General features: G+C 40.9%; 1 protein-coding gene across 1 annotated transcript; it reads left to right on the top strand.

Moving 5' to 3' along the window:
* The first annotated feature begins 14,062 nt into the window (after positions 1-14,062).
* Positions 14,063-18,060, top strand: thap1 (THAP domain containing, apoptosis associated protein 1). The gene is made up of 4 exons (XM_084035411.1): positions 14,063-14,247; positions 15,086-15,278; positions 15,426-16,328; positions 17,654-18,060. Exons 1-3 carry the CDS (start codon positions 14,177-14,179, stop codon positions 15,816-15,818), a joined length of 657 nt encoding a protein of 218 aa, XP_083891537.1. The 5' UTR covers positions 14,063-14,176; the 3' UTR covers positions 15,819-16,328; positions 17,654-18,060.
* The last annotated feature ends 1,535 nt before the right edge of the window (positions 18,061-19,595 follow it).

Below are 19,595 nucleotides of genomic sequence, written 5' to 3'. Positions count from 1 at the left end.
CTTTGTAGGCCGCATTGTGTAGTCCTAACGGTTAGGTCCCAACACTAGATAGTATTAGACTAGTGAGTACTTTAATATTCAACCTGTAAGTCTGGATATAATGGCAATGATTCTAACAAAAATACGTACAGGTCAGGCTGTCTGTGCAGACAGGTATGGCGCGTCTTTCAGTGGCTGAAGGCAGCGTAATGTGTGGGGAGGTCAAAAACACGCTTAAATAACAATGATTATCGCAAAATATGAGTGGGTTAGCATTTATTCCAATTAAAATAATGTCTATCTATTATATCTATGTTACATTAAACTGGAATAGGCCTTTATCTGCTGTTCAGCAAGTAATGCAAGTACCAGTAAAAATATTGATGCTTTTGATATTTTGCTCAAATCAAGTGAAGTCAACTCATCTTTGTTTATATAGTGCTTTACATAATGCAGTAGATCGTGTGTGACAGAGAGAGAGAGAGAGATGCTTATGTAATTAAATATATACCCGCCTACAAATATCTTTATCATCTTTTCTTGATAAAGAAAAGGATACCACGCTGATACAATTGCTATTGGCTGTCTTGCCATGTTGCTTTGAATGTGATTGGTTGATGTGGCTGTCATCAAGAAAACTGGCCAATGACAACTGTGCGCGCCTTCTTTTTGAAAATACGTCAGTTTGAATGGGTACGCGCTGGCAGTCGTGCACTAGTGGACTACCTGACCACTAACGTATTACCTGGATTATTACCTGGATTATTTTACATCTGCTTGCCATGTTTTCATTTGGAGCGAATCTGAGTTGTGGGATTTCAACGGAGAACAAAAAAGTGGAGTATGGACACAGTTGAAGGGTCAGGCGGATCTGTTTGGTCAGCTAACATTACTTGAAGGGGCTATGGCAGCTGCCACACCTTGGCTCCAGGGGGAAATGTAAATATTCGTTTTCATATAAATTAACTACAAGTGAAAATAAGAACAACACAATCGATTTCTCTAGATATTATCTTTCCCAACACTTGTATCCCCCCTCCATATCTTGGTATCTCCCAGCCCCCCCTGATGAGACGACGGAGGTCAGAGCTGGGTCATTATTGTTATCGCGTTTTTGTTTTGCTAAGCTAATAAACTAAAATGAAAAGGAAGCAGATAACTTAAGAATCTTTTTTATCAACAAAAAAAAGGCAGGTGATGGGTCCAATGTTGCCCCAGCAGCGGAGGGAGGAGGACCGGGTAGTGAAGGCGGGATTCAGGCTGTTGAAGAGGCTGTTAGCCACTCAGCACCATCTTCTCCCTAATGTAAAAAAAAACATTTTACATTACATATCGTCGTCACACTGTTAAAATAATCGCCTTTTGCCTTTTTGACAAAATTATTATTATTATTATTATTTTTTTTTTTTGCCTAAATCATCTACTCATGACGCCGGCCACCTATGGTAAAATCGCCTACATCCTCAGTTGATCAGATCATGTGATTTTACCCCTTGAAGATAATGGCCTATGTCATATATGTATTACACTTTTGGTGAAGTTTTTTGTGTTTCCTGAAAAACTTGAAAAAATGAGTTAGGCGATTATTTTAACAGGGTGACGAATACGGTTTTGCTAAATTACAGCTCTCCAGAAGATGGCAGTAGTAGGCTATAACAAGAATGACACGACAGTACAATCGAAGAAGAGAACGGAGAAACAAACATTTGACAAATATGAGATATGAGAAAATAAATGCTCTGTGTCTTTCGGACTTGCTCAAGCACACACACGCACGCGCTCAGTGATTGTCATGGAAACAGAACTGACCCATCAGAGCAGGTATAAAAGCGCTGTCCACCATTTGGAGTTCTCTTTTTGCACTTGGACTAGATACGAATTGGAAAGACTGAGAGAGTTGACCCAAACTGTGGAAAGTTTCAAAGCGCTTGAGAAAAACCAACGAAAACACATCTTGTCGGAGAACCAAAGTAGAGGATAGTCAACGAGCTACTGTTTGGAAGAAGAAGAGACCGGCGACGACGACGGCGACGATGGTCCACTGGGATCCATGGATCCTGGAGGATCCCCTGGACCTCGTTTTGGACCTCGACCTTGATGGTAAGACAACTTTTATATTTGTTTTAGTTTTATACTTGTTGATTCTTAGCCTAAAAACCTTAAACATCGCCCCAAATCCAGAAATCAGTGAAACTTTTGGATTTGAAGGTGAACAGTTCATTTGGTGAAACCAGACACTCACTCGACGGTTTCTCCGTGTAAAACGATTATTTGTGGGACAGAATGTCTTAAATATGGCGGAGAACCGTGTAGTGCTGTAGTTATGTGGTGTTTCGGGAAAACACTGTTTTGGTTTGAGGGCGTCAAAACTTCAACACCTTACATAGAGATTTGTGAAAAAAGATGCGCCAGGGTCATATTTCATAAAATAATTTCATAATTATTATTAGTCATTTGTCAAAAGAAGGAAACAAGGAAACCACAACGTATCATTGCTGATAAAGTAAGAGCTAAAAATAGAACAAGTGTTAGGTCCTCATCTGAGTAAACTAGTACTTCAAGAGCAACAGTGCTACGATCAGAGTGCTATAGGTAAGGGTTTTTTTTTTTGGGGGGGGGGGGGGGGGGGGGGGGGGTGTTAGTGGGTGTTAGAATAGTCTGGACTTTGCTGAGCGACATTTGTTTGATTTCAGCGATGGTGGTACCAGCCGGCCAGCTGAAGTAGAGGAGCGAAGTGCTCGCTTCGGGGCATGAGGTTTGACCAGTGTTTGAAGGTAGATGGGTGCTGTTCCATTGATAGCCTTGAAGGCCAGTGTCATCATCTTGAATTGGATGCGTGCTGCAACAGGGAGCCAGTGGAGGTCACGGAGGAGGGGGGTCAAGAATTTGGGTAGATTGAAGATAAGGCGTGCTGCAGCGTTCTGGATACGCTGCAATGGTTTAATCCCAGAGGCCGGGAGTCCGGCCAGGAGAGAGTTGCAGTAGTCAAGGCGGGAGATGACCAGTTTCACTGCGCGTAATGACGCACAGGCGACGTGTAATCCATCCACTAACACATTGATCAGAAACCACTGATCGTTTCGTCCGCACAAACTCAAGTCCTCACTATTCTTTGGTGCAGAATAAATGTCTTTTCACAAAGTAATCACTATTGATGATTATAATAATATTTATAGTATTATTGAGGTTATTACATTGCTATATAACAACAACATTTATATTTACACTATTTTATTATTATTATTATTATTAATTATAATAATAACAACACATAATATCATTGCAGTGATGTTATTGTATTATATTTTATATATATTATAGTTATTAATATTGGTATATTTAATATTGGGTTATTATAATAATGTATACATATGTTAATATAAACAGCTAAAATAATAGTAATTATTACTATTATTATATTATTATTGGTTTAATTAATCTTATTGCTGTTTTCATCTCTGTTCAGTAACTGAAGAATAAACAGCCTCATATTTTCAATCATTTAGTTTCCGATCACAAAAATGTATTGATTTTTAAACTCTTTTAAAGTCACATTGAATATACTATATATGGGTGAAGTCAAAACTTTTTTTTTTTTTTTTTTTTTTTTTTTTTTACAATTTTAACATATTGAAATAATGCTAATAGTAAATTAATTGTCACATGACAGCTGCATGAATTGATCCTCCTTCACCCAGACAGAACAGCACTATGTGTGATATTCCTGTTCAAAGCCCCGTGTGTTGGTGGCTTTGTGACAGACGTAGTGCAGCGATAGTTGGTATATAGATATGCTGTCTTCTTGGCTAATTTAAACAGGATTATTGCTTTGTTTAAATCAATGAAAAATCCTCATACTTTGAATTTTCTTTCCCCTCAGTTGGTGCCAACGTTGTCATCGGCCGTCATGCACGAGGTGGACGCGAGTATGAACTTGTGGATGAGGTAGGTCAGGAAGGGGTTGTTTTTGGAGACTTCTCCGAAGAGGACAGCGAGCAGGAGGACGTTCAGGATGAAGAACGGACGAGCGAAGATTCTGGCCATGGCTTCATGTTTGAGGATTCTGATGAAGAGGATGAAGAGGACGAAGAGGATGAAGAGGAAGATGATGACTTCAGAGCTCAGCAGTTCCCTCCTCGCAGCTTCTGGCAGGGATATTATGAAGAGATGTTTCCCGGTCGCCTTCCCTCTTGTCCTTCCGTCTCCCTCCTTTCTGGTGTGAGCCGTCCTGAAGAAGATCCATCCTTGGTTCCTCAGAGACCAGAAGATTCCGCTACCTTAACCAGCGATGAAGAGATAGATAGATAGATAGATAGATAGATAGATAGATAGATAGATAGATAGATAGATAGATAGATAGATAGATAGATAGATAGATAGATAGATAAGTTAAGATAGATAAGATATGTTAAGATAAGATAAAGTTAAGGTAGATAAGTTAAGATAGATAAGTTAAGGTAGATAAGTTAAGATAGATAAGTTAAGGTAGATAAGTTAAGATAGATAAGTTAAGGTAGATAAGTTAAGGTAGATGAGATAGATAGATAAGATAGATAGATAAGATAAGATAGATAAGTTAAGATAGATAAGATAAGATAGATAAGTTAAGATAGATAAGATAAGTTAAGATAGATAAGATAGATAAGTTAAGATAGATAAGATAAGTTAAGATGGATAAGATGTTTCTTTATGTTGATTCTGATGAATACGGTAAAGCGCGTTGGATAAAAGCGCTATATAAGTGAGAACCACTTTGGTAAATGGTCCTCATTTATATTCCTGACAGAGGTACGGTCATAATTACTAACATGAAGACAAGTCTCCAAGTCTCTTTTACTTAGGTATTGATGGCAGCAGCAGACCTTCAGGATGATACACACTGCACCAGCCTCCCAACAAGAAGAGACCATGTGGAGGACTGTAGGACCAGACGAGAAGGATGGAGGACTACAGGACCAGATGAGAAGGATGGAGGACTACAGGACCAGTGGGCTAAGTGAGTAATCTCCTAAAAACTACAGTACAGTACTGACATAAAAGTTAACTTTACATGTGTGGATTGTATTGATTATAGGAGCCTTCTAGAATAGTATTCCATTGTTTATAATATAATTTCAGGAGCAGACCTGCAGGATTATACACACTGCACCAGCCTCCCTACCAGAAGAGACCATGTGGAAGACCTAGACCCAGCTTCCAGGGCCAGATGAGAAGGATGGAGGACTTCAGGACCAGACGAGAAGGATGGAGGACTACAAGACCAGATGAGGAGGATGGAGGACCACAGGACCAGACGAGAAGGATGGGGGACTACAGGACCAGACGAGAAGGATGGAGGACTACAGGACCAGTTGAGAAGGATGGAGGACTACAGGACCAGATGAGAAGGATGGAGGACTACAGGACCAGATGAGAAGGATGGAGGACTACAGGACCAGTGGGCTGAGTGAGTAATCTCCTACAGAGACTAATCTATGTAATCTCCTAAAACTACGGTACCAGTAATGGCATGAAGTTAACTTTACATCAGTATTGTATTTATTATAGTGGGTGAGGCGGCTCCTGACCAGCACAGAGGACGTTTTTTTTGTTTGTTTTTTCTCAAAAAGTTTTTGTTGTTTTTGGGAAGCTACATACACACACACACACACACACACACACACACACACACACACACACACACACACACACACACACGCACACACACACACACACACACACACACACACACACACACAGGGAGCTATTTATGATTATTTATCGTATATTTCTTTATATATGTCTGTGTAAATCTGTATATATCATCTCAATCTGTACAGTATTGCTTGCTTTGTTTTGTGTCACCTTTATTATTGTACAGCTACTGTGTGTGCCTGTTATTGCCCTCTGGGACAAATACATTTTTTGGAATTTAATTGAACAACCTCTTTGCATCTCTGCTCAGAAATTAAGGAGACCATTTGTATGCATTATTGAAAAATCTATAACAAATGCATGCATATTCATATACATAGTATGTCAAAACAAGTTGTAGTATGTCAAATATTCATGAAATAGACATTGTATAGTATGTGTGGAAAACAAATAAGAATAGTATATCTCAAAAAGTCATAGTGTAGCATATTGAAAAAAAGTGGTAGGATAGTATGATGATAAAAGTAATACAAAAAATCATATATTTTGTCAAGAAATGTTATAGAAGAGTCAAAGTATAATATGGCTTTAAATATCAATGGTGTAAAATGTGCAAAAAAATAATTATTCTAACAATGAATTGGAAACATATTTTAAATGGTTATTAATTAATTGCAATAAGCCAGATGTATTATTGAGCATACTCTTACAAAAGCAGGAATATATTAATAGTATGGTATGCATAGGCACTTATACTCATAACAAGCAAATGTTGGTTTAAATACTCAAGCAGATTACTTACACGGCCATTGAACTTATTTATAGTATAGTTTACTTGAAGTTGTTCCATTTAGCACATAAATGTACACTAAATGTACTTTATGTATATATAGGGTTACTAAATGGTTTTGCCAAACGCCTTATGGCAATAATCAACATTTTGTCTTGTATGTATCATATTAGAAGAGAATGACCACTGTCTTCAGTTTTTTTGTTACCTTCTTTGACATATTTAAAAAAAAAAAAAACTTCTCACATCTTGACTGCTAATGATGATTTTGGATCACTGACGTTCAACATCATACAAACATAGGCAGGGTTGGACATGTTGAATGTTATAATATTGATATATGTAAAAAAGATATCTCTAAGAACATGTGATATTGTTATCACTACTAATGACTTGTGATGTGTCCTGATGCATTCTTCCAACAAAAGGGAGAACCACAGGGCATTGATTTACCTATCATGGTGAGAACTCTCCTTAATGTCAATAGATGTCTTTCAAATGAGAGAAGCTGGTTATACTAATGGAAGCCCGAGAGTCAAACCACACTGAGAAAAGCTGCAGAGGAAACACTGACAGCAGAGAATTTAAAAAATAATTTTACCTCTGGCTTGATCCGGTACTATAAAACTTGTTTTCCTTCACCTTTAGGGACTCCTGATGCCACTCATGCACATCTGGAGATTAAGAATTTCTTTATTAATACCCTTAATAATAATAAAGGGGGAACTAGATGTTTAACTATGCCATGTACACACACAGGCCAAATTACACATGCAGTTGGGATGCAGAGTGATGTTAGAGTGATGTGGCTGCCCATGGTCAGTCACCTCCACCCTGGTCTCCTAAAAATGAAGTCCCCTCACAACAAAACTCCATTGTGATTTATGTTTCAAGGGAAATGTATTGTGTTAGATTACATTTGCTGTGACTTATAGCAAATGTGTTTCAAACAAGTCCATGTAGAGAGGAGGGTGATGGATGGGTCAAAGAATACAGGACTTTCACCTAGGAGAGTGCTGTTCCCAGTCATTTTGTTGCCTCAACATAACTATGTCGTTTTTTAGCTGTTTGTCTTTTGTTCTGTTCATTAATGTGTTTCAAACTGTTTCAAACTGCCCTGGAGGTTGTGTCCAAGGGGTGAACTGACTCCTCCCCTCTCTTGTGAGGAACCTCATTGAACTAAATGAATCATGGCGATGGTCACAAAGTTTGGGGCACCATGTCAGGATGTCCCCTCTCTCCCTCACGAGCAGCTGCAGGCCTCACTTGTATTCAGTCTTGATGATATGAGTGTGAATTCCTCCATGAGTCGCCTTCATCTCTACAAGAATGCTTTAGCCTCATTGTTGTCAGAAACATCCAGCTAAAGTTGATGTTTTCCTGATGTTGAATTTTGAATGTTTCGATGTCGGCCATGTTTCTGCAGAGGATCAATGACCAGAAGTAGCATTTATGTAAGTAGAAGTGCTTTCAGTGTGTATGTGAGAACATGAATTCAGTTCTGTCTCTCCCTCTTCTCTCCCCTAAAGCCTAAACCAACACATCATGATGTATCACGGTGACACAGAACAAACAGGAAACAGGACATTATGATTAGTATTTAATTTAAAAGCAGCTCCTGAATCGACAGCCTGTGGGTGTTGACCTTTAGTTACCTGTGATGCCGCCACACACACAGGCTGAGAGCGTCAGGATATAAAGTGCAGGTGATGAGTGTGTGATCAGGTGATCTGATCAGAAGCTGCTGAAGGTGAGTTCACACTCTGCACATGATGTAGAGAAGTAGCTGGTAGTTTTCAGTAGCAACTCAGATATGTCCGTGTTGCTCAGATTCATAATCCTGTTCACTTGTTATTTCATCACATAGTTCCTGATTTAATGCTTTTATAGAAGAACATGTTCACATTTCTTAAACTGATGTAATTATTGTTTTATTATTGGGACTGCACCTCAAGTATCATAATGGTAATAGAATTAAAGAACAAATGATACATTTATAGATGTATACTGCTCATTACAGGAAGAAAGAAAAGTGCAACATCAAACTACACTCACCGGCCACTTTATTAGGTACACCTTGCTAGTACCGGGTTGGACCCCCTTTTGCCTTCAGAACTGCCTTAATCCTCCGTGGCATAGATTCAACAAGGTACTGGAAACATTCCTCAGAGAGTTTGGTCCATATTGACATGATAGCATCACGCAGTTGCTGCAGATTTGTCGGCTGCACATCCATGATGCAAATCTCCCGTTCCACCACATCCCAAAGGTGCTCTATTGGATTGAGATCTGGTGACTGTGGAGGCCATTTGAGTACAGGGAACTCATTGTCATGTTCAAGAAACCAGTCTGAGATGATTCGCCCTTTATGACATGGTTATCCTGCTGGAAGTAGCCATCAGAAGATGGGTACCGTGTGGTCAAAAAGGGATGGACATGGTCAGCAACAATACTCAGGTAGGCTGTGGCGTTGAGACAATGCTCACTTGGTACTAATGGTACCAAAGTGTGCCAAGAAATATCCCCCACACCATTACACCACCACCACCAGCCTGAACCGTTGATACAAGGCAGGATGGATCCATGCTTTCATGTTGTTGACCCCAAATTCTGACCCTACCGTCCGAATGTCGCAGCAGAAATCTAGACTCATCAGACCAGGCAACGTTTTTCCAATCTTCTATTGTCCAATTTTGGTGAGCCTGTGCGAATTGTAGCCTCAGTTTCCTGTTTTTAGCCGACAGGAGTAGCACCCGGTGTGGTCTTCTGCTGCTGTAGCCCATCCGCCTCAAGGTTCCACGTGTTGTGCGTTCAGAGATGCTCTTCTGCATACCTCGGTTGTAATGAGTGGTTATTTGAGTTACTGTTGCCTTTCTATCAGCTCGAACCAGTCTGGCCATTCTCCTCTGACCTCTGGCATCAACAAGGCATTTGCGCACACAGAACTGCCGCTCACTGGATATTTTCTCTATTTCGGACCATTCTCTGTAAACCCTAGAGATGGTTGTGCGTGAAAATCCCAGTAGATCAGCAGTTTCTGAAATACTCAGACCAGCCCGTCTGGCACCAACAACCATACCACGTTCAAAGTCACTTAAATCACCTTTCTTCCCCATTCTGATGCTCGGTTTGAACTGCAGCAGATCGTCTTGACCATGTCTACATGCCTAAATGCATTGAGTTGCTGCCATGTGATTGGCTGATTAGAAATTTGCGTTAACGAGCAGTTGGACAGGTGTACCTAATAAAGTGGCCGGTGAGTATATCATGACATCATGGATATTTTTGTGTTTTTTCCAGAATGATTACTGCTGTGATTGTCGTCCTGCTCTTGCTGAGCTCAGCCAGCTTTCCTGTCAAAACACAGGGTAAATAACCAAATATGAAATACTCTTTTTAGTGAAGATAATAATGTAATATTCATCCATCAGTATGAGTTTCCTGTCAACAAAAGCTGATTGTCATTTTAAGTAAAGTTAGAACATTAATAATACAGCAATTAACCCAGATTTATTTAATTTTGTTATAATTATAATTCATGGTACCCCTCAGTGTTCACTCTTTCAACATGCATAAACAGGCAGATCTGGTAGCTAAATATGTATATGTATAGATATATATATATATTAGTTAAGTTTTTCACACAATGTATCAGCGTTATGTATTAGAAGATCACTATTTCTGACTGCTGTGAATCTGGAAAACATATAACTGCCAGAAAGTGTGTAATGTTACTATGACAACTGGAAAGTGTGAGCTGTCATGTCAGTGATCTGGAATATTTACCGACCGGGTTAGACAGCCAATAATCTGGAAAGCATGATATGACATAATTCATACTGACGTCTTGATTGATATAAATATGTTTAATGCCAGAAATAGCATTCATCATCCATATAAAATACACTTCTGAAGAAGAATAACTTTTTTGTGTCATCCCCTCTATTGGAACAAATGCAAGTTCTTCCCCAGTTTCACAGGGAAAACCAATAATGTCAAATACTGATATGTATGTTACATTGTTGTTCAGATAAAATGCTAAATGTTCTCTAGGTGTAAAAATGAGGCCAGGAAGGAAGCTGGATGTAAAGGTGGTCCAGGCATACGTTGGACCTTCAGAAGATGCTGGTTTTTATGGAGTACAACGTAAGTCTGCTTTATTTACATTAGAAACATGAATGTAACTGTATTTTCTTTCAACCAATCAACACAAAGCATTACTGACGACTATAAACAGGAACATGTTTCTAAATAATCCATCTTCAGTGCTCTTAAAATCAGTCTGAATTCCCCTGGTGGGATGAGCTGGAAAGCTTCAGGTCCTGCTGTAGTGCATTCCAGGTTGAAGGGGCGGAGAAGGAGAATCAGCTCAGTGCTGAAGGAACATTAAAGGTCATGAAGGCCTGGGAGTGCAGCCATTGGTTGGGCTGATTGGACAACATGTAGGTGGATAAATGTTTCGCCAGCAGACCAAGAATGGATTTGTAAATGAAGTTATAGCAGTGCAGTGATGACCTGTTGACTCCAGAGTATAGAGTGCAATGGTGAGTGAGGTGTTTACAGCCTGTTCAAATAATCTGAGTGCTCCAGATAGCGTCCGACATCTTTCTAGAGCTGGTTGAGGTATTCATATAAACGACGTCCCCAAGAACAGATAAGGAGGGGCATATCAGCTGCATGTGTGAGGTTTGTGTCCTAATAACCGGTTGGGGAGGCATATATGGAAGCAGGTGTATGAATATAAATATAATCACAGACAAATGAATCTGAATATTTGTACATTTGTAGAATGACATATGAAAGTCACATTTTACTGATCAATCATAAAGCTATATACTGACATTTCAACCTGCTTTTTCAGGCTACCGATCAGGTTGAAAACAGGTGAGTGAGTGAGTGAGTGAGTGAGTGAGTGAGTGAGTGAGTGAGTGTGTGTGTGTGTGTGTGTGTGTGTGTGTGTGTGTCTGTGTGTGTGTGTGTGTGTGTGTGTGTGTGTGTGTGTGTGTGTGTGTGTGTGTGTGTGTGTGTGTGTGTATTATTTCCATCCTTGAATCTGATGTGTTGATCATCTGATTGTGTTCAGAACTTCAGTGCTGCATCTTGTGATCCTTTCCTCCCCAGAACTGGACACCTCTGTTGTCATGGCAACTGAGTGACAACACAGACTGTCTGGCTCAGGGCCAGAGCCTTCATCATCATCATCATCATTATAATCATCACTGCTACACCTTCTAGTCCTCTACAAGTGAAACCCATGAACCCCACTTCCTGTCCGTTTCCATGGTGATGATGAGTTTGATTGACAGCTTCAAATAAACACACATGCTCATGATCGTTTGTGATTTTGATTCATCCTGACGTTAGATTTCACCGCCACAGAGCAGACAAAGAGGACTACTAGTGCAGAATCACACACAGATTTAATATTAGTTGGCAAGTATCACAGGACTGTAACTGCTATAATGGCAATGTCTGACATTCCCTCAGTGTGTATCCTGTCACCTTATGTGGACCTGTGATGAGTGGTGGATTGATGTATGATGGACCTGATCAATGGATATTGTTTGCAGAATATCCTGCTGTAGTTCACACCTTGTGTTTACACACAGACAACACATTCCTTCCATAGCAAATGTCAAATTACAATAATATTTCAAAGTAAAGGTGGACAGCAAAGTGGGAAGGCATTTTTGGTTTGAACATGTATTTAGATCATGTTTTTAATAATTGTGTAATATTCTAAATACAAAAAGGGTGCAAGCATGATAACTGATGTGTGACTTACAAGTGTGTGTGTGTGTGTGTGTGTGTGTAGTTTTAGGTCAAATCTTTTTTAATGTCATTTCTTGCAAAAAGGGCATTTAAATGCACGTTTACAATAGTAAGAAGGTGGTTATTGAAGTATTTTACCAAGGGAATATATCACAGTGAGTGCACAGACCAGTCACTGGAATGAACAGTCCTACAGCTTCTGTGTCAGCATTTACATTATATGTACACAGGAAATCAATGGTTGAGTGTGTAACGTCACTAATATTTTGTGTTGTGACATATATAACAAAAATGGTTCATTTGTACATGCAGGGTTCTACAGTGCAGCTGTGACACCGATTCTCCTGCGCCATGCCCGGACCCACATAAAGATCCCCACCACACGGGGCGAGGTCCGCCAGGTCCACCAAGGGTTCCACGCAGTGGCTGGGATCCCCCGGGTGAACGGTGTGGTGGATGGCACCCTCATTCCATTCTCATATGTGTGTGCCTATATCCATGGGGATATATATGCGCTAATGGGCTTGATTACTACTTGGATACACATGTTGGCACACAAACACACACACACAGAGCGGCACCTCGAGCAGCACCCTTAATGGATCTGGATCCATCTAGATTCTGGTGTGAGCTGCTAACAAAGTTAGGTCAACTTTGCAGCTAAGTGTTAAAATCATCCTAGTAGCTAACGCCATTGGTAGCGTGGTAGTGACCTGTCAATCAGCAGGAAGCCCTGCCCCGGTGTAATCAGAGTAAGGATGTTAAATGTTCCTCATGTAGTCGCTTTTAAATTTTAAACTTTATTTTATTATTGGCTTCTAATGTTTTTTTTCTCTCTCCAATGCTTTTAATGTTTTATGTAAAGCACTTTGAGTTGCCCTGTTGTTGCTATACAAATAAAATTGCCTTGGCTTGCCTTGCCTACCTGTCTGTCTGTCTCTACCAGTCTGTCTCGCTCTGCTTCCTAACCTTACCACTCCACCTGCCTTAAGTCGGGTTGCTTTAAAGGTCCCATATTATGAAAAACACGTTTTCTCTGGTCTCTACACCTATAAACTGGTCCTCCCTGAGCCCTGACTCCCAGAATGAGGAAAACAAGCGACTCCTGCATGGTCTCTGCAGCCCAAAACCGCCTGTTCTCAGCAGAGCTCATTTGACCAACTTTTAGACAGCTGAAATTCAGGACCATGGATGGGTTTGGGGCAATGCATATCGAATCCAGTGTTGTTGGACCTCTGACAGCTGTGTGAAATTGAGAGAAATCGGTATAGGCCTAATAGGGCACTCAGAAGTGGCCGCTACAATGCGTTCCAAGTGCGAAGACTGACCGATTTCAAAATAAAGGCCAAACAAAGCGGCAAATAGGTCAAAACATGTCATCTGTGTCTCTTATAAATGAAAAGGAAAAAGGATAATTGTGAGGAAATGTGTTTATTCTGTCCGACGCTCGCTCCCGATCTCGGCCATATGAATGCGTTTACTATGAATGTGAGTATACAGGTGCACTAGACAGCAGTTCTCTAGAGTCACCACCAGGTGGCAGCCTGAATGCATTTCATAACGCCATCTTTATTAATGAATGACTCTCCCTATGTCTCAAACCCAAAACAAAATTAAACTGCATTAATCTAAATAATAATGTCTGCACCCTGCCGTGGTCTAATGAGAACTGCTGGGGTTTCTAAGGTCAAGAAAACACGGCCGATTTTTTTATTTGTATCGTAATTTCGAGATAATTAGCTCGTTAATTCAGAAAACAGGGCAGGTTTGTTTTCAAGGGAATTAAATTATACACGGTGGTAAATGGTGACATGAGGAACACCGGAAGTGACGGGTTCCGCCCAATCACAGTCGAAAATAGCTGACGTCACCCGTCTCCGCTGCCATGATTGTTAGTGTCAGGAAGCCCAGTGAAGGCTGTGCATAGTGCGAGGAGGAATAGCAGCGGAGCTTCGGTGACTGTCAGTCCGGGCCTCGGTGGGTGTCCTCCGGTCAGCAGCCATGGTTCAGACGTGCTCCGCCTACGGCTGCAAGAACCGCTACCACAAAGACAAAGACGTCTCCTTCCACAAGTGAGTTCAAGTGACCGATCACCGCGAGCTAGTTAGCATTAGCTGTCCGGACATGTGAGGGACACGATGAGAGACATGTAAGAGACACGATGATGAGACATGTGAGGGACATGTAAGGGACACGATGAGGGATGTGATGAGAGACATGTGAGGGACATCATGAGGGACGTGAGAGACCGATTTCAAAACGGTACTTTTTTCGATACCTTACTGGGATGAGTGTTAAATACATTTCAATATCCATTTTTTTCGTTAGGTTTTTCCCCCCCAAATTTTGTGTGTTCTGTTTAAATCTTTCTACATTATGTGTTTTACAAGTTTAGAGCATTTTCCCCATCAAATGGTGTCTATTCATGTGGTTGATGAATACAAATTAAGAAATTTACTGAAGAAACAGTCGAGTAGTTCTAATTCCTTGTCATTCAGAGACCATACACATGTGCATGCAAGTGTATATCATTTATGGAGGAGTTACAATATTCCACCCACTTTTTAAAACGTCCCCGGTCGTCAGCCTCGTATGCTAAATACTTAAAACGGTTTGCTTTGTTAATTTTCTACTAAAACTGGTGTTGCAGGTCCTCCAGCAGCAGGTCTAGCTGCGTTCAGATAGCTCAGTGTTGATAACGCTAACTAGCGTACGGAGCTGTAGCTGTCTGTCTGCAGCGCTGCTGGGTGGAACAGCTGTACCTGTCTGTATATACTCATTTTTAGTATTGTTATATTATCTGAGTATTTATTAATGGAACAACCCTACATAGTATAAATGATACATCTCGTTGATGGTGATAACATACATCCTAGAGAAGGTGATCCGATGTATTTCTCATGTTGCCAGGTTTCCTCTGGCTCGTCCAGATGTTAGTGCTAAATGGGTGGCGGCGATGAGGAGGAACAACTTCAAGCCGACAAAGTACAGCAACATCTGCTCGCAGCACTTCGCCAAAGACTGCTTCAAGAGAGAGTGCAACAACCGAGTGCTGAAGGAGAACGCCGTGCCGTCGCTCTTCACCTTCAACCTCAACATCAAGGTGAATACACATTATACACACGTTGACAAAAAGCAAAAAGATTGAGCCACAACGCAGTCCACTACGAACCAGGTTACATGACCAGAGGTTATGGTCAGAGAGAGCAACAAGCAGCATAACATGTCTTGTGTGTTTATTGTCTGTCAGGCGGAGTCCCTGGAGGATCCCTTCCCCTCAGAGATCCACTTCCCTCTCTCTCTACCTCTGACCTCTGACCCGCTGGTAGAGGAGGACGAGCCCGGGAGGAGCTTGCCTGAGATCTGGTGCGACACAGCGGCGGTCTCCTGTGACCACAACTACACAGCGGAGGACTCTGCTCGGCAGAAGAAGCGCATGGAACAGCTGGAGGAGCAGCTGGGGAGTCTGCGGAAGAAGCTGAAGATGACGCAGCAGAAATGTCGACGGCAGGAAAAAGAGCTGAAGAGACTGAAGGCAGCGTGCGAGACACCGAGGAGCGGCCGGGACGCGCCAGCAGCGTTCGGAGAGGGTTACGTGATTTTACCGAAACACATCTACTACACACTCAAAGGCATTGAGTAACAAGGAACCGAGAGAAGAGAGACAGAGTGACATTATGATCTGCTGTAGGTTCAGAAAGCAGCAGCCAGCCGGACTGCTGAGGAGCTGCCGAGCAAGGCAGCTAACCCCTGAGCTGAGGGCTGAAGACTTCTTTATCTGGCAAGATGTGGAGTTTTTGATCTGATTTGATGGATACAACGAACTCCTTGCATGGTGTTTTGTTTGGGCTGCGGTGAAATGACTTGAAGTAACTTATAGAGGACCTATGATGCTTTTCCTTACACACCAGGCTTCGGACCAGCTTCTGACTGCTGGGAAACCTGTTTCCAACCACTTTATTTGGCTGCAAGCTCATCTCAGCTTGTGCTGGATTTCATTCTATGGTGATCTGCTCCAGGGAAAGCACACCCACAAAGTACCAGAACAACACATGATTCATGAGTCTTCGCAGAGAACACTTTGAGGAGGATGTAGCTGGATTTTGGTCTGAGCTCATCCGAACAGACGAGGCTGACTGTTTTAAAAAGGGCTGTAAGTAACATATTTCTTGATTTGTTTCTTTTGTGACACTAACCCTATGCCATATAGCTCCAGTCAGTTAGGGAGCCAATGTTGATTTGCACATAGTAATACAGTCAAGCAGTGAGATGGCTTTATTTATTTTCACAAATGCTGAGACTAATGAATACACTTGAAATAGTTAAAGTGAAGGTTGAGAAGGTGAAGATGATTTTCATTTCTTTGACTGAGATGTTCTTCTGGAAACATGGAAATGAAAGTATTGTGTCAAAATAAAGTTTGCACATGACAGCAACAATATTCACTCATAAGTTACATGGAGATGATTTTGACTGAGATATTCTGCTTTTATCTTATAATATATTATATATATAGAAAATTGTTTATGTAAAATCATATGGTTGTCAGGCTGTTCTCTTTTGTGTTGTTATGCCCGTGTTTGGATACGCCTATTAGTGCGTGCATCCTGGACCCAGCTAAGAAGATACCTAGATAACTAGCTACCTCGCTAAATAGATACCTAACTTGCTAGCTAATGATATACATAACTAACTAGATAGCTAGCTACCCAGCTAAGAAGATACCTAGATAACCAGCTACATAGCTTAGAAAATTCCTATCTAACTAGCTACCTAGATAACTAGCTAATGAGGTACCTAGCTATTTAGATAACTAGCTACATAGCTAAGAAGATACCTAGCATACTAGCTAATGAGATACGTAGCAAACTAGCTAATGAGATACCTATCTAACTAGCTGCCTAGCTAACTAGATGCCTAGCTGTCTTGCTAAGAAGATGCTGGATACCTGGAAAACTAGCTAATGAGGTACCTAGCTACATAGCTATCTAGACCCCTAGCCATTTAGATACCTAGCTTACTAGATACATAGCTAACAAGATAACTAGCTAACGAGGTACGTAGCTACATAACTATATACCGGTAGACCTCTAGCTATTTAGATACCTAGCTTACTAGATACATAGCTAACAAGATAACTTGCTAATGAGGTACGTAGCTACATAACTAACTAGATACCTATCTTACCAGACACCTTGCTAACGAGTTAACTTGATACTTGGCTTACTAGCTAAAAAGATACCTAAGTAAACAAACACCTATCTAACTAGCTGCCTCAGTAACTAGCTAACTATCCAGACATCCGTCTCGTCCTGGTGAGCTGTGACATCACTTTACAGCCCCCATTTTCTTTTTTTCCAGTCACATGACCACTGAAAACACTCCTTATCTATTTCTGTGCCGATGCCATTATTTCACAGTAGACTCTGTATTTTTTCTCAAGTAAGTTAAGTAATGGTTCTCATTGTGTTTTCCCAGTTAGCGTTCATCACATCCGACCTCCATGTTGGAACACGGGATGCCGAAGTGAGCCTGGACATACGGTTGCTGTTCTTCCCCCAGGTGCTTTCTGCTGGCACATTATATTCATGTTAAACATGACAAGCAGCAGATCAGAAAACTCCTGGCCACCAACACACCTTCTCTGCCGAGGTTTCCCCAACACCAACTCACCTGGAACGTCTGAAAGACAGGACGTCATCTGTTGCACACGCGCTGCTGAGATTTTTATAAATGCAGAAAGTTTTGACTCTGTATCCAGTCTTGTCAATTCCAGGGAACACGATGCTACCTCACATATCCAGAACTTTTCTTTTAATCCTTTTTCAATATTATTATGAATAGTGTGCACTTTCTCTTGTAAATAAAATGCTTTATTTTTCTGAGTAGAATAAGTTATTATTATAAATTGGGGACCAACTGTTAGTACATAGAGGGTAAATACTTTGATGAGTTCCAAGGTGTGCTCTGTACAGACATTTCTGTTTGTGTGATTCATATACAGATACCACAATTCATTTCAGCTTCTCTTAACTTCACTGTACCATAGTGACACTGTCATGTAGTGTTAATTGTTATTAATTGTAAATATTATTAATCCAAATTAACATTTCAATCATATCCATCCGTCTATCGATTATCCTGTATTCAGGGTCCTGGGGGGGCTGGAGCTGATCCCAGCTGTCATTGGTGAAGGCAGGGTTCACCTTGACAGGTAACCAGTCCATCACAGGTACAGGTCTTCTTGTTTTTACATTTACATTTCGGGCATTTAGCAGACACTTTTGTCCAAAGTGACTGACAATAAGTACATTTGTTGAAAGAAAGAAACCGCAACATATCATTGCCGATAAAGTAAGAGCTAAAAAATAGAAACAAGTGTAAGGTCCTCGTCTGAGTAAAGTAGTAGCTGTTCAGCAAACATACCTTAAGAACAATAGTGCTATGATCAAAATGCTATAGGTAAGAACATAGAAATGCATTGGTTTTTTTGTGTGGAACTGAGTCATGCTATGCAGAGTCGAGGTGAAGTCTGAACAGGTGAGTTTTGAGCCTTTTTTGGGAGATGGCAAATGACTGCTGTCCTGACATTGGTCAGGAGTTCGTTCCACCACTGAGGACCAGAACAGAGAAGAGTCTGGACTTTGCTGAGCAACATTTGTTTGATTTCAGCGATGGTGGTACCAGCCGGCCAGCTGAAGTAGAGGAGCGAAGTGCTTGCGTTGGGGCGTGTGTTTTGACCAGTGTTTGAAGGTAGATGGGTGCCGTTCCATTGATGGCCTTGAAGGCCGGTACCATCGTCTTGAATTGGATGCGTGCTGCAACAAGGAGCCAGTGGAGGTCACGGACGAGGGGGGTCACATGGGAGAATTTGGGTAGATTGCAGACAAGTATATGACAAGTATATGTATATGTTGCCCTTGGGGTCAATTTTTGAAAAATATAACGTTGCCTTTCATTGTTTTGCAGATAATGTACAAAAATCTTTTTGCATATAAAAAGTAACAGTCAAGATTAATTACAGTCTTTGCTCAGCTGTTTAAGTGACATCACACTTAGATGGATTTGACCCGACCTATTGGACCACTCTGTTGGTCTTCTTGGTCCAATTAACAATCTGGGAGTGGTCTTTGACAACTCCTCCAAATTCCATAAACAAATTGGTTCAGTCTTCAAATCAGCTTTTTCCAGTTAAGATTTTTAATTGAGGTAGAGGCCTCGTTTCATTCTTTTATTACATCTCAGCTGGACTGTAACACGTTGTACATGCATGTAGAATGTTACTCTTTTTGTCGACTGCAATTAGTACAACATGCAACTGCTTGTCTTCTTACTGGGAAATGAAAAATGTAATCACTTATCAGCAGTTTTAGCCTCCCTCCACTAGCTTCCTCTCAGTTTCAGAACTGATTTTTAAGAT

This window comes from Eutrigla gurnardus (genome assembly GCF_963514095.1).
Source record: "Eutrigla gurnardus genome assembly, chromosome: 19".
Taxonomy (NCBI): Eukaryota; Metazoa; Chordata; class Actinopteri; order Perciformes; family Triglidae; genus Eutrigla; species Eutrigla gurnardus.
This window is presented reverse-complemented; position numbering and strand designations above follow the sequence as displayed.